Source organism: Nesoenas mayeri, assembly GCF_963082525.1.
Source record: "Nesoenas mayeri genome assembly, chromosome: Z".
NCBI lineage: Eukaryota > Metazoa > Chordata > Aves > Columbiformes > Columbidae > Nesoenas > Nesoenas mayeri.
Window position 1 is genome coordinate 60,276,589 of NC_137542.1, and position 12,444 is coordinate 60,289,032.

At 39.0% G+C, this 12,444-nt stretch overlaps 1 protein-coding gene across 1 annotated transcript in view; it reads right to left on the minus strand.

Annotated features, from left to right (window-relative positions):
* Positions 1–6,844: 6,844 nt before the first annotated feature.
* LOC308051882 (interleukin-6 receptor subunit beta-like) overlaps positions 6,845–12,444 on the minus strand; it is a gene marked incomplete at its 3' end in the record, with an annotated part of 31,928 nt that continues 26,328 nt past the window's right edge. The window contains exons 15-16 of the mRNA XM_080362531.1: positions 10,764–10,827; positions 6,845–7,327 (exon numbers count right to left, since the gene is read on the minus strand). Coding sequence (XP_080218657.1) covers positions 6,845–7,327; positions 10,764–10,827 — 547 coding nt within the window. The remainder of the gene's footprint in view (positions 7,328–10,763; positions 10,828–12,444) is intronic.

Sequence of the window (12,444 nt, forward strand, 5' to 3'; positions counted from 1 at the left end):
GCCCCGCCTTGAATCCTGTGTTCAGTTTTGTGCCCCTCATCATAAGAAAGACATTGAGGTGCTGGAGAGAGTTCAGAGAAGTACAAAGAAGCTGGTGAGGTGTCTGGAGCACAAGTCTGATGAGGAGCAGCTGAGAGCACTGGGGCTGTTCAGCCTGGAGAAAAGGAGGCTGAGGGGAGACCTTATTGCTGTCTACAACTACCTGAAAGGAGGTTGTAGCATGGAGGGTGTTGGTCTCTTCTCCCAAGTAGCAAGTGACAGGACAAGAGGAAATGGCCTCAAGTTGTGCCAGAGCAGGTTTAGATTGGATATTAGGAAAAAACTTCTTCACGGGGAGGGTTGTCAGGCATTGGAACAGCCTGCCCAGGGAAGTGGTGGATTCAACATTCCTGGAGGTCTTAGGGACATGGTTTAGTGCCAGAGTTAGGTTATGGCTGGACCTGATGATCTTGAGGGTCTCTTCCAACCAGAATGATTCTATGATTCTGTAAGTCTCTGGCCCATTTACATTTAAGGAAATAACTGAAGTTGCTTTGGAACTCTGCACATCTGTTTGCTTTGTGATAGCTTCTCTGTGTTGCCCTTAGCTTGTGCTCCTATGTTGTAATAGTTATTAGTATGGGGATTTATGTGATTTTTCTTGTGGTCTAAGGAAGAGATAAGTAAAGGCTGCTTTGTATGATAGGAATTATTGTATACTTCATAACTGTCCTTATTAGTGCATAATTTTTTTCATTCATGTGTATGACCATTGCAAGCAGTAATGCCATAGTGATGTGTGTATTAATACTTTTAGGTTTGGAGCATCTCTGCATCACTGTCTTTGTCAGTTTGTAATGAAAAAACGTTAGAGTTAATGTATTTTAATATTGCTAGCCATTCACTTGGAGAAAAAACAGTCAAAAATCATCTTGAATTTTGTAAGCGTTAGTGTGAAAATTGCATTATAATGGTAAGACAAATAATCTTAAAGATGTGAATTCTGAACAATGACTTGCAAATAGGGGCATACTATAGGTCCTGCCTGCCACTTGGTGATATGTTCAGTTTTATAGGAATCAGTTACTGCCTTTGGTGTTATCGTAATTTTAAAAGTGAGAATTTGAGCTAGTGACACAAATGGTGAAATCTGTAAACGGCTAAAATAATGTAAATCAGTAGGTGCTTAGTTTGGAGAGGTGTAGTTTCCTCACCAGAGACTGGAGTGTGGACAGTTGAAATTTGTAGATATTGTTAGTGTTATTACCTAAAGAGAATCTAAAACTTAATTTTGTTTGCTAATATGTAAACAGAAAAAAAAGTTTTCAGCCTGTACCTTAGGTTTATTTTTATATGTTGAAAAATGTAATTAAAATGATATTGAAAACTAAAAGCACTGTAAAAAGGGGATTTTTTTTTTTTTTTTTAATGTAACAAATACGCTTTCGGTTACAGAATTTATTCGCATTTATTCGCATGCAGAATTTATTTCAAATTCAAGAATGCTTCATTTGTAGGTGAGTCCTGTTGCAGGAGCTGAGCATGTTAGAACAGGGAGTTTTTTACTCTGTTCAGTATACAACAGGTTAATAAACTTGTGTGGCAATACGTGGAGGCAGCTGCTTTCCCTCTATTTTGAGGAAGCTCAGCTCTAACACTTTCATTCTGTATTGTTTAAGTAAATGCTACAGTTGAGAAGCTATCTATGAACTTCAGTTTTTAAAATGTTTTGTGAAACCCTGAACTCTTACTATGCAAGAGGGCAAAATCATGTTTTATTTTTAATTGACATGACAGTTATGATTATTGAGCTTAACACAGCATGAACAGCAAAAATTAGTTTTTAGCTGTTTATATATTTTCTTCTGGAAAGTTTCAGCTTACACTTCTTTAATTATATTTTTTATGTCTATAAAAATTTGACACAAGACTGTAGATTTGTGGTGTACAAAGTATGTTCCATACTAATCCTGTTAATGAAATTATTCTTCTCCCATTTAAAAGGTTACATTTGTCTTTTTTGACGGGGAAGACTGTTGTTAGCAATGGTAAAAGAATAATTTCATTTTCCTTTCAATTAATCCTTGATGTCATTAATGAGGCTGCCAGTTAAGTGATTTTCTTAGAGAGAGAAGTTGTTGCTCTACTCAATAAAACCTTCCTTAGTGTAAAGATTTAGAACTACTGCTGCGCTCATGAGTAAATCATGGGCCACTTAGAAATTACTCTTAATAAATACATAATTTTCATAATAACTTAATTGAGGGAATGAGTGATCTGTTCTGGAAACACGAAGACAGTAATTTGACATGCACTGTTCATGGCTACATGAACGGTCAATAGATCCTTTCTGGTATTTTCCCCATTGATAGAGGCGCTATGATTAACTTGTTATACACAGCACCTGTCACAGGCTGGGTTCAGATATGCCTGGGGAACCTACACATTACAGCAGCAAAAATACAATTTCTCTTCTCTAAGTTTGATATTTCTAACAAGAAAGTAGACCTTCTAAGTTTAATGAATATATAATCAAAATAGTTCCATGTTGGTAGAATATATTTTTGCATGAATGAACCAACGATGAAGTGGTACAGGTAAAGAAATTCCAAATGCTGCTATTACATTGTTGTTATTTTTGTAGATAAACAAAGTCCCAAATCTTCACTAGTGTTATAAAATTACATAAACTGTAGTGAGGTGGATGTCAGTCTCTTCTCCCATGTAGCAGGTGATAGGACAAGAGGAAATGGCCTCAAGGTGTGCCAGCGGAGGTTTAGATTGGATATTAGGAAAAATTTATTGACAGAAAAGGTTGTCAGGCACTGGAATAGGCTGCCCATGGAAGTGGTGGAGTCACCATCCCTGGAGGTGTAAAATATGCATAGGTGTGGCACTTTGGGACAAGGTTTTGTGGTGCACTTCACAGTGTTAGCTTTGTGGTTAGACTCGATAATCTTAAAGGTCTTTTCCAACTTAAATCCTTCTGTGATTCTGTTCTATGAAGTACTGAAGGAGTCTCTTAAGTATGGGAGATATGAATGAACATTGCTAGCATGGCAGGTTGTTTTCAATTTTATTAATCAAACTGGTGCTTCCACTGTAGAAATTAAATGGAAATGGGGATAAGATTATTCCCCTGATGTTTGTCTTAGCGGTGCTCGGAAGTGACTGATGTAAGCTGTCCTGACTTTTATTACCCGCGTTCATACAGGTCCTGCCAATGCAGTACCAAGACACGGTTATTATATTCTACCATCATTCAGGCAGTAGACACACAGTGCGATCAAGAGACAGGGAAAAAGGCAAACCAAGAGTCTGTGATAGAGTCAAGAGCTCTGACACAAGTATTGTCTGTAAGTAGAGAGCTTTAATGCAGTACTTAATTATTTTACAGTTTTTGTAGCAGTAACGAGTTGGCTCAGATTGACAGGATATCCCTGTGCTCTGTGCTTTCAGGAGGACTCTGCTCAGGTACAGATACCTTTGTGCCATAAAGGTGGCTTTTAAGGTTGCCAAAGTACCTCAAAGGCTTAAGTTTTTAGGGAATTTTGTAGATGTTCTTCTTTTGGGTAGCTAATACAGAGTGAAAAATCCTCTGAAATATTGTGGTTGCTGCAATCTTCTCTTCAGGCTGATCAGCTGTTTATCTTGTCTCTGAAACGCTGTGATAATTTTCAGTTTTGTCTAGCTACGGCCTGATAGTCTGACCTTAACTGTGGAAAAAAATCTCTGTGTCCATAACACATTCAAGTATGCAAGAAAAAGCATCTGCTCTGGTTACCAGGAAAAACAGCTGTGTACTACCTTTGCTTTGTGCATGTTTTTAGAGATTGTTACAGATTGAATATTACATTTCTTTGTCTGTATATGTAAAACACTAAAAGTCTGTAGCCCTGCAGTATGATACCCCATGCTGTGAATCGCCACACTTAGGTGCCTTCAGGCCTGCTGTTAAGTGTTAAGCTTCTACAATGTCTAAATTCTCACTAATGCTAACAGTGAACATCTAGAGCTAAGATGACAAAAAAGAAGAGAAAGGGAGTGGAGAATGGGAAAAGGAAAAAAAAGCCTCGACTTCTATGGTCCTGAGACTCTTAACGTAACACATATTGAAGCTAAGAATACTGAAGCTAAGAACACTACTGAAACCACTTGAAGAGTACTGTAGCACATGAAATGAAGTATCTTACATGTTTAATAGTAGAGGTAGGCTTCTGCAGTCATTATGCACCTGTATATGCACACACTTTTCTACACTGCCTGAAGAGGTCAGGAAGTTGGAGTAGATGATTGTTCTAGGTCACTTCCAACTGAAATAAAAATCCCCATAAAAGAACCAAACAAAAACAAACAAACAACAACAACAAACCACACATACACACACACAAAAAAACATTGCCCCTAACCTGAAGACCTGAGCGTTACAGGTCTCCTAGTCCTGTGTCCTGAGGAGGTGCATGATTCCACCAAAACCTGCCATTTGGCTGTATTAAACTGTTCAGCAAGTGTAGTCTCCTCTCCACGTAGGAGGTGCTTTATTCTCCAAGGATACCTCACAATGGGATGAGTCCTTCATTTATGTCTGATCGCCATACCAGGATTTTTCATGTATCTCTCATTTTCCCATACGTACAAATTAGAGCCATTATACAAATATTGAGTGTTACAAATATGAAGTACTGCTCTAATGAGGTCAGTTAAGAATTACATACACTGTGAGCTTTATAACTGAAAATGGAATACATTCATCCCTTCTATTTGAGGCAAATAGGTCCCTGTGTACTTCTAGGGAAAGTCTCCAGGCCTGTTAAATGGATTTTCTTCAGCAAGATGTCAGGCAATGGTTAATGTCATGGGAGTAATACCAAGTCAAAAGCCCAAACTGTTTTTTGAGTTTCATGTATGAAGGCTGCTTCATATACTGAAACGGCTCACAAGCCATTGGTTTCTTTCTGCTTATTTGCTTTATACTTTATATGTAACATATTAATATGTACTGGTTTGGTAGGTGCAGAGTAAGAAAAAATGAATTAAATGTTTACAGATATGAGTAAGTTATTTAAGGTACCAACTGCACCGGGAAAATAAGTTGCTCTGACAAGAAATGAAATAAATATCATAGGTAAGGAGTATTGCTATTTCTTATATTTTGGAAATGGATATATTAGGCTGTGTTCACATGATTACTTGATAATAGTCATATATCATTTGAGGACTTTATTTTCCAGAACAGCTTTTCATTTCAGCCCCTCTACTAGATCCTGCAAGTAGCAACAGCTCTGCTAATAGCAGGATCGTTTGTGTTCTCCTAAATTCAAATCAGGCAAAGTCACCTGACGGAAGTTAACAAAATGAAGACCAATATTTTGAAGACCACTCAAGTCTTTGAGGTGGTCTGGGCAGTGCTTCTGTTACCCCTTCCTTCTACAAGCAGAGGTAGCAAGGGTGAGGGATAATCAGTACATTGCTTTGTGGCAAAACAATGCATTTTAAGTGCTAAGAAAAAACAATCCAAAACCCACAGTGAAATACAGGTTAGTTCCTGCCAGTCCTAACACACATAGAGAGCTATAAATAAAGAGAATGAGCATAAATAGGGAAAGTAAATAAACCAGGTTTTGTTATGGGCCTCAACTACATCAGCCAAGTGGGGGATATGCAATTTCTTTGAGTTTTTTGTAAGCATGGTATTCTATAACTCATATTTCCTAATATGCAGGGAAGTATTTGAGTGAACGTGAATCATCCTTCACTTTTAATGAGAGAATTTTAAAATATGTCCATCTAAGGAGCTCTGGTGCTTATGGCACAGTTGATCAAGTTCTTTCTCTGCAAAATGATTTTAATAACATGCTCCATAAACTAGAGATGACAACAATAAACTGGGTCTTCTACAATGACTGCATACCATTAATGCCTGCAGAGTTCATGGGTGAGAAGCTGTTGTAAGCCGGAAAATCGATTCAGGCTCCTCTCATCCTGGAGATAGTGATGAAGTCTCATAGAGAGCATATTAAGGAAGACCTTTTTATCCCCTATGTTCCAATTAACTCCTTCTCTGTGCAAGCTTTGGAGGGATGACTAACTGAACTATCTGTTCAGCTCTTGAAGTCTGTTTTGCAGATGTCATCACTGTATGCAGTGTGAAATCATACCTGCAACTACATCTCAGAATAGAACACGAATGGATTTCTATGTCTGTGTAGATAAATGTACGAAGAAATAGCTGTAATTTAATGCAAGTAAACAATAGTAATAATGATACTTACCATTATCTTCATTTATATGGCACTATTCATCTAAGATGAATAAAGGTGCAAAGATCTAAGATGTAAAGCACTATACATAGATGGATAAGCATAATTTCCTATTCCTAAATTCAAAGCTTTCCTCTCTTTTGTTTGGTCAGCCTTGGCCAGCTGGAGATTTTCTTTGGAATGGTGGACACTTTTGATGGAATTTTAACTGAAAAACTTATCAGATCTGAAAATCAGGTCTTGAACCTGACACAGTGATTAGAGAACTCTCCTGGTGACTAGAACAACATTGTGCTTAGAGTGGAAGCCTTGAAATGGCTTCCTGAGCACCTAGGACTAAACACCTACCAAGAAGTACCTTACTGGAAGGTTTTTCATACAATTCCCTGAAAGTTTTGCCTGTGTGAATACAGTAGGAATTTCCACAGAATAACTGCAGTTAATCTAATTATATAATCAATCTAGCTCATCAAGGAAGCTTACTGAAGGATACACTTGCTGAAGGATTGTCACAAGCTCACTGTCCTATACTGTCCTAATGGCTTCATTCAAGCATCGGAATTTTTGGAACTTGACTTTATGGTATTGGAAATTTTGAAGATACTTCAGTTTGAGTTGGCTTGTTCCATCAAAGTTGGTCCAGATGGCAAAAATACTACCTGGCTTTGTTTGAGGTAGTCTTGGGGACCAAACCAAACCTGACTTCTCCTTCGTGCTGGCTTGTTGCTTAGTTCCGTTTCCAGATGAGGATGAGCAGCTCTTGCAGGTGACTTCACTGTCTGACCCACCAGGGCTTTCTGGCTGAACTCCATGCTGGTGTAGTCACTCAAGAGTGGTATTGTAGTGGAAATGGTTCCTTCTTCACTTGTAACTGCTTCTTCAAGAATTCCTTCATGCCTTAGGCTCACGTCTACATCATTGCTAAGTTCTTCTGACTGGTAAGTGTCACACTTGCTGTCTTCTCCACTATCTGTAAAGAGGTCTAACTTCAAAGAAGTCTTTGACTCATGCTCTATGACATAAAGGCTGATAGTATCATTGTCTGACAGGGCTTGAAGCAGTGACCTTGAAACAGGTTTCCAATTAGTCTGCAAAACAAAACGAGACAGTAATTTTAGTATCATGCTTTTGCCAAGTGTAATCGGCAATTTATGGAAATAAATAATGAATAAAGTTAGGAGACAGGCAGCCTGGTTCTGTCTATATAATATGCTAACTAATCAATTTTATCTCATCTTCATTGGTTTTAGAAACATGAATGAAAATATTTGTTTCCCTGATTCAGGGGACCATCTTCTCCTCTCCCATATTATTTAAGCAAAGTTTTGCTTGCTTTTATACGTGCTTGGGACAAAATGTAGTGGTGATAAAATGTAGGCTTTTCTATGTGCTGTTCTGAGACCCGCAGCCTTCAAAAAGTTAAACAAATGTGTTATTATAAAAAGGAGCAACTTGAATTGAACAGCAGCCCAAAACGTGTAGCTACCAACTGCTGCAAGCAGTTTGTTATTCAACTTAAAGACATGTTGTGATTTAAGTATAGGTTTTGTTAAATTTTTTTGCAAATTCTGGATGATCAAATGGAGAACCGTTTGTAACACCAAGAATCCTTCTTTTCCACTTAAATTATTCTGCTAGGTTTGCCCACTTTTGCCATAATATTTTTAAAATTACATCCAGGTTGGTATGTTGTTTGGTAAAATTATTAGCTTTTCCCCCCCACCCCCCTTCCTAATTGCTCTAAATTTGTTTGAACGGTTATGGATCTCTTGCAAGATAAAGTGTGTATTGTTTGGGGTTTTTTTTTTCTTGTTATAATTTATTTTCCGACTCAGAAGTTAGTATGCTGTTGTTCGAAATCTGAGCAATCCCACATAAAATGTCCCTATTTTTCTCTTATAGTGGGATGAGTAGACACCTCTGCAGGGTCTGCTTTTGCCTTTTGTTGAATAAAGACCTGTGTGATACGTACCTGCATTACCTTATTTATTATAAACAGGAACCTGAACTCTATGCATAACAAATCTAAAATAAGCTGTGTGTGAGCTTCTGTCTGAAAGAGGAACTAACAGGTGGAGAAGAAGCAGCATCTTTGAAGAATCTTGTCTAAATGTGAAGAACTGGACACTGATGGGGTGGCTTGCTGGCCTTTTTAGCCTGTATAGCTCATTTTCCTTGCCTCTGTGTGCTGACTACATTGAGAGTGTCTCCACTTTCTCCTGCTGCTTTGAACAATGGGATGTATCATTACTGTAGATTGCAATAAAGAATGCTCTGGATTTAATGTACAATTTTGCTTGCCACCTGTCTGAACTATGTATGCATTTCTACCAAGAGTTGTAACATTGCTCAACTAACCTGATGCAGTTCAGTCTTGAAACAACTTACAAATATAATAAATATATGGAATATAGTAAGATTTACTCCTTGCCTCCATTTTACAGTGCTCATTTGGGGAATACCTTTCTCCACATTTCCTGAACTGTTCATAATATCAGATTACTTCTATGCAATATATCTGGCAGCTGCTTTACTGTATTGCCTGCTCACATAGAGCTTTTTCTGCTTCCCCCAAAACCCATGTTTGATATCTGTTATTTCTGTTTCTGCCATATTATCAACATGACAGTATTTCTCTACCAGACTTGGCTAATACAGGCTTCATTCCTTTTACAGATGCTTTGCCTCTATAGTTTCTTTGCCTATGCAGGAACATTTAAGTGCATTTTAAATAGGTGTATTTTCAAGTATTATGTCAAAGTGGCACTCTGGTTCATAAAACCTATTTGTCCTTTCTACAACATGCAGCCTCAATCTATTTCACCTGCACTTATTCACAATGGCAAATTGTTCTTTGAAAATAGTAGAGGTTTTTGGCTTTTAGTTCTTACTCCTTTCTTGCTGAACTTCTAGCCTGCAATTCAGCTCCACCTAGGCTTATTATTACATCAAAACAGCTTGAGATCTTGTGCTTTCTTTAAGGAAGAAACTTCCCAAATGCTGAATATACCAGATTATTTTTTTTGGCTTTGAAAAGTCTTACTTCAAACAACTATTGAATATGCATCTTCCACTTTCTAAGTGCATGGTGGAGAAGAAGCAAGAGAATTAGGTGGAGTTTTTACTGGAGTGGTCAATGAGGAACAGCTGAATCCCAGCACTGACAAAAAGGAAGTTGCCTGGTGCTTGTAAGCAGATCAGTTTCTTTAACTGAACAGAACAGTAGAACTGCAGTCTCCCAACAGCATCGCTTTTGAAACTCTGACTTTGTACAGCTGTACTTCTGTACATCTGATCCTCCCTTGTTCAGCATTATCTGACTTTGGCACAATCACTGTCTGATGCTACCTCTGAGCTCACCAATTCTTTATCTATGTTTAGGTGGAAAAAAGGTATAGAGCAAGCAAGGAATTCTTGATCTGGAGTATGAAAGTTGATACTTGTTCTGTTCAAGGAAAGAATGCTGATGTTCAAAGCAACCTTTGATTACTGGCAGCCTGTCAGGGTCTTCTGAAAATGTGTTGCTGATGACTTCATTCAGTGTCCTAGGTTTGGACAGTGTCTGGCTTCCAGATACCTTTTCAGCTTCTGCCTGATCTTTGACTACATACATAAAGTCTGTTTTGTTAAAGCTCACAAGTTAGCCTGAGAAACTAGATCTATGGACATCAAATTAAATTCAGGTTTGCCACAAAAATAAAAGATATTTAAAAAGGAAAGCTGTAGAAGTTTCTGCTCCAAGAATGTAATGTTTGGTGGTCTGAGACTTGGGAGATAAACCGAGGTGTCCTAGAGGAAGAACTTGTAGTATCAAGTGTCAGCAAAACTGGGGTAGAAACTTATTTAAAAGGAGGGAGGTAAGTAAGATGCAAGTAAGTCCACTAATACGTGGAAATGAATAACATGGTCTCCAGCAGCTTCTTCAGTCCTGAAATTCAGGTGTGCTTAACTAAAGCATACAGGAAGGCTGTGGTCAAGATTTGAATGTGCTGCAGCACCTTGGTGCCTGTTGACTGGTAGGTGCTCCTCCCCAGCCATCAGCTGAGCCGCCGCAGCCCCGGGGTTGTTCTGGAGGCAGACAGAGACTGAGGCGTGAGGAGCGGATTTCAGAGAACACCGTGTACATGGCTTCCTTCGTGACACTTCTGTGGAATTAGGCCACGATGCATTACTTTGTATTTTGAGTAACTTGTACTTAATAATTGGTTCCAGTAAGTGAAAACTGCATTTTTCGTTTTAGACTCCATCTTCCCCCCATTCAACTTTGCTTTGTTTTTTTTTTTAACAACCATACCTTTAAATATGTTCCGTAGTATTCTCAAAAGTTCTGAGAACCCTTATAAAAGTAAAAAGTGCATGCAACCCTCCCTATCCTATATTTCTAATATTATCCTAGCTTCCCAACTGTTGATATTAGACACTTATTAGGGTGAAGTGTGACAAGACTAGTAACTAGCATTACTGATTAATCGGTAGGAAAGATTGCCCCTGTGTATTTTTTCACACAATCAGAGAAGTACTTGCCATATCTTGGAGCGCGCTGCTGTTTCTTGGACTTGGTACGCTGGGCCAGCATTTTATTTTCAGCCTGTAAAGAAATATTATGAATTTATTGTCAGGTTAAATGACTGACATTTCCTACGCATTTACACTAACTAACATTTATGTTAATACATAACATTTTATTGGTATTTTCATTACCATCTGTCATGTACTGATAAGGATAATGGCTGAAACATTGTGGCAAAACCAGTTCATCCAGCCAAAGCAGATGATAAATTCAGTACAGGGTGAACTGCGATTTACATATCAATGACTAGCTAAGGAGACACAGCCCAGGCCGGCTGGCTGATACAGGAGGTGGGGGACATGCCAGAGGGCACACAGCTCCACCTTCTGATCTGCCCAGCATGGCACGAAGGGAAAAGCTGAGACCCTTCAACATGGCCCGTGGCTTGTCGATCTTTCACCGTCACCCGTTCCCGCCAGACTTTTCTCTCTTTCACAGTAAAACCTCCACAAAAGACCAACGGTTATGCAAGCAGGCAACCCAGAGGGCTATAAAGGCCCACCTTGTGCAAGCACTGGTGGCGCCCACCCACCATCCCAAGGACCACTCTGCCCACCAGTCTCACCACGTGAACTGAACAAGACACCAGAGGACATCACACATTGCTGGGCCCGAGACTGTGAACTCCATCACACATAAAGTGGAGCCATGAGGATGGTGAAATCTTTCTCTCTCTTTTCCTTCTTTCCCATACTTCTACCTTTTTTGCTTTCCCTTTTATAAGTAATATAGTAACATAAGATTTACAACCCTGCATATGCCTCAAACTTTTTATGTTTATCAATCGAACTTACAATAATGTAAATCCTTCTGCCACCAAATCATACACCATTCGGGCCAAGCTGCAAAATAAAAGCCTTTTGTTTGCAGACCTTGAGTACTGTGTGTACTTTTTTCCAATCAAAGGGGACCCATGAACCTGAGTCACTTCTCCCCTCAACTCATACCTGAGGGCGAGACATGACACCATCAAATGAGACATTCTACAATGACTATTAAACACAATGCCAATAATTAGTAAAAACTGAAGATCAAAATTGGTAGTCTATGCTGAAATGCTGAGTTAGTGCCAATTAGCATATTTTTTTAAGAACAAAGGAGCTGGTAATATTGTCTCTTTCTATATGTATAATCACTGTATATTCCTAATCAGTTATTATTTCCACAAAACCTCTGTCTTCCTTGAGAACTCTTGGACATGTAGGAGGAAGGCTTTTTTAGTAAATATTTGCTCCTGAGCTTCTTAGGAGTAGTGTGACCAGCTGGACTAGAGAAGTAATGGTCCCCCTGTACTCAGCACTGGTGAGGCACCACCTTGAATCCTGTGTTCAGTTTTGGGCCCCTCATCATAAGAAGGACATTGAGGTGCTGGAGAGAGTTCAGAGAAGGGCAATGAGGCTGGTGAGGGGTCTGGAGCACAAATCTGATGAGGAGCAGCTGAGGGAACTGGGGCTGTTCAGCCTGGAGAAAAGGAGGCTGAGGGGAGACCTTATCACTGTCTACAACTACCTGAAAGGAGGTTGTAGCATGGAGGGTGTTGGTCTTTTCTCCCAGGTAGCAAGTGATAGGACAAGAGGAAATGGCCTCAAGTTGTGCCAAGGGAGGTTTAGATCGGTTATGAGGAAAAAAATTCTT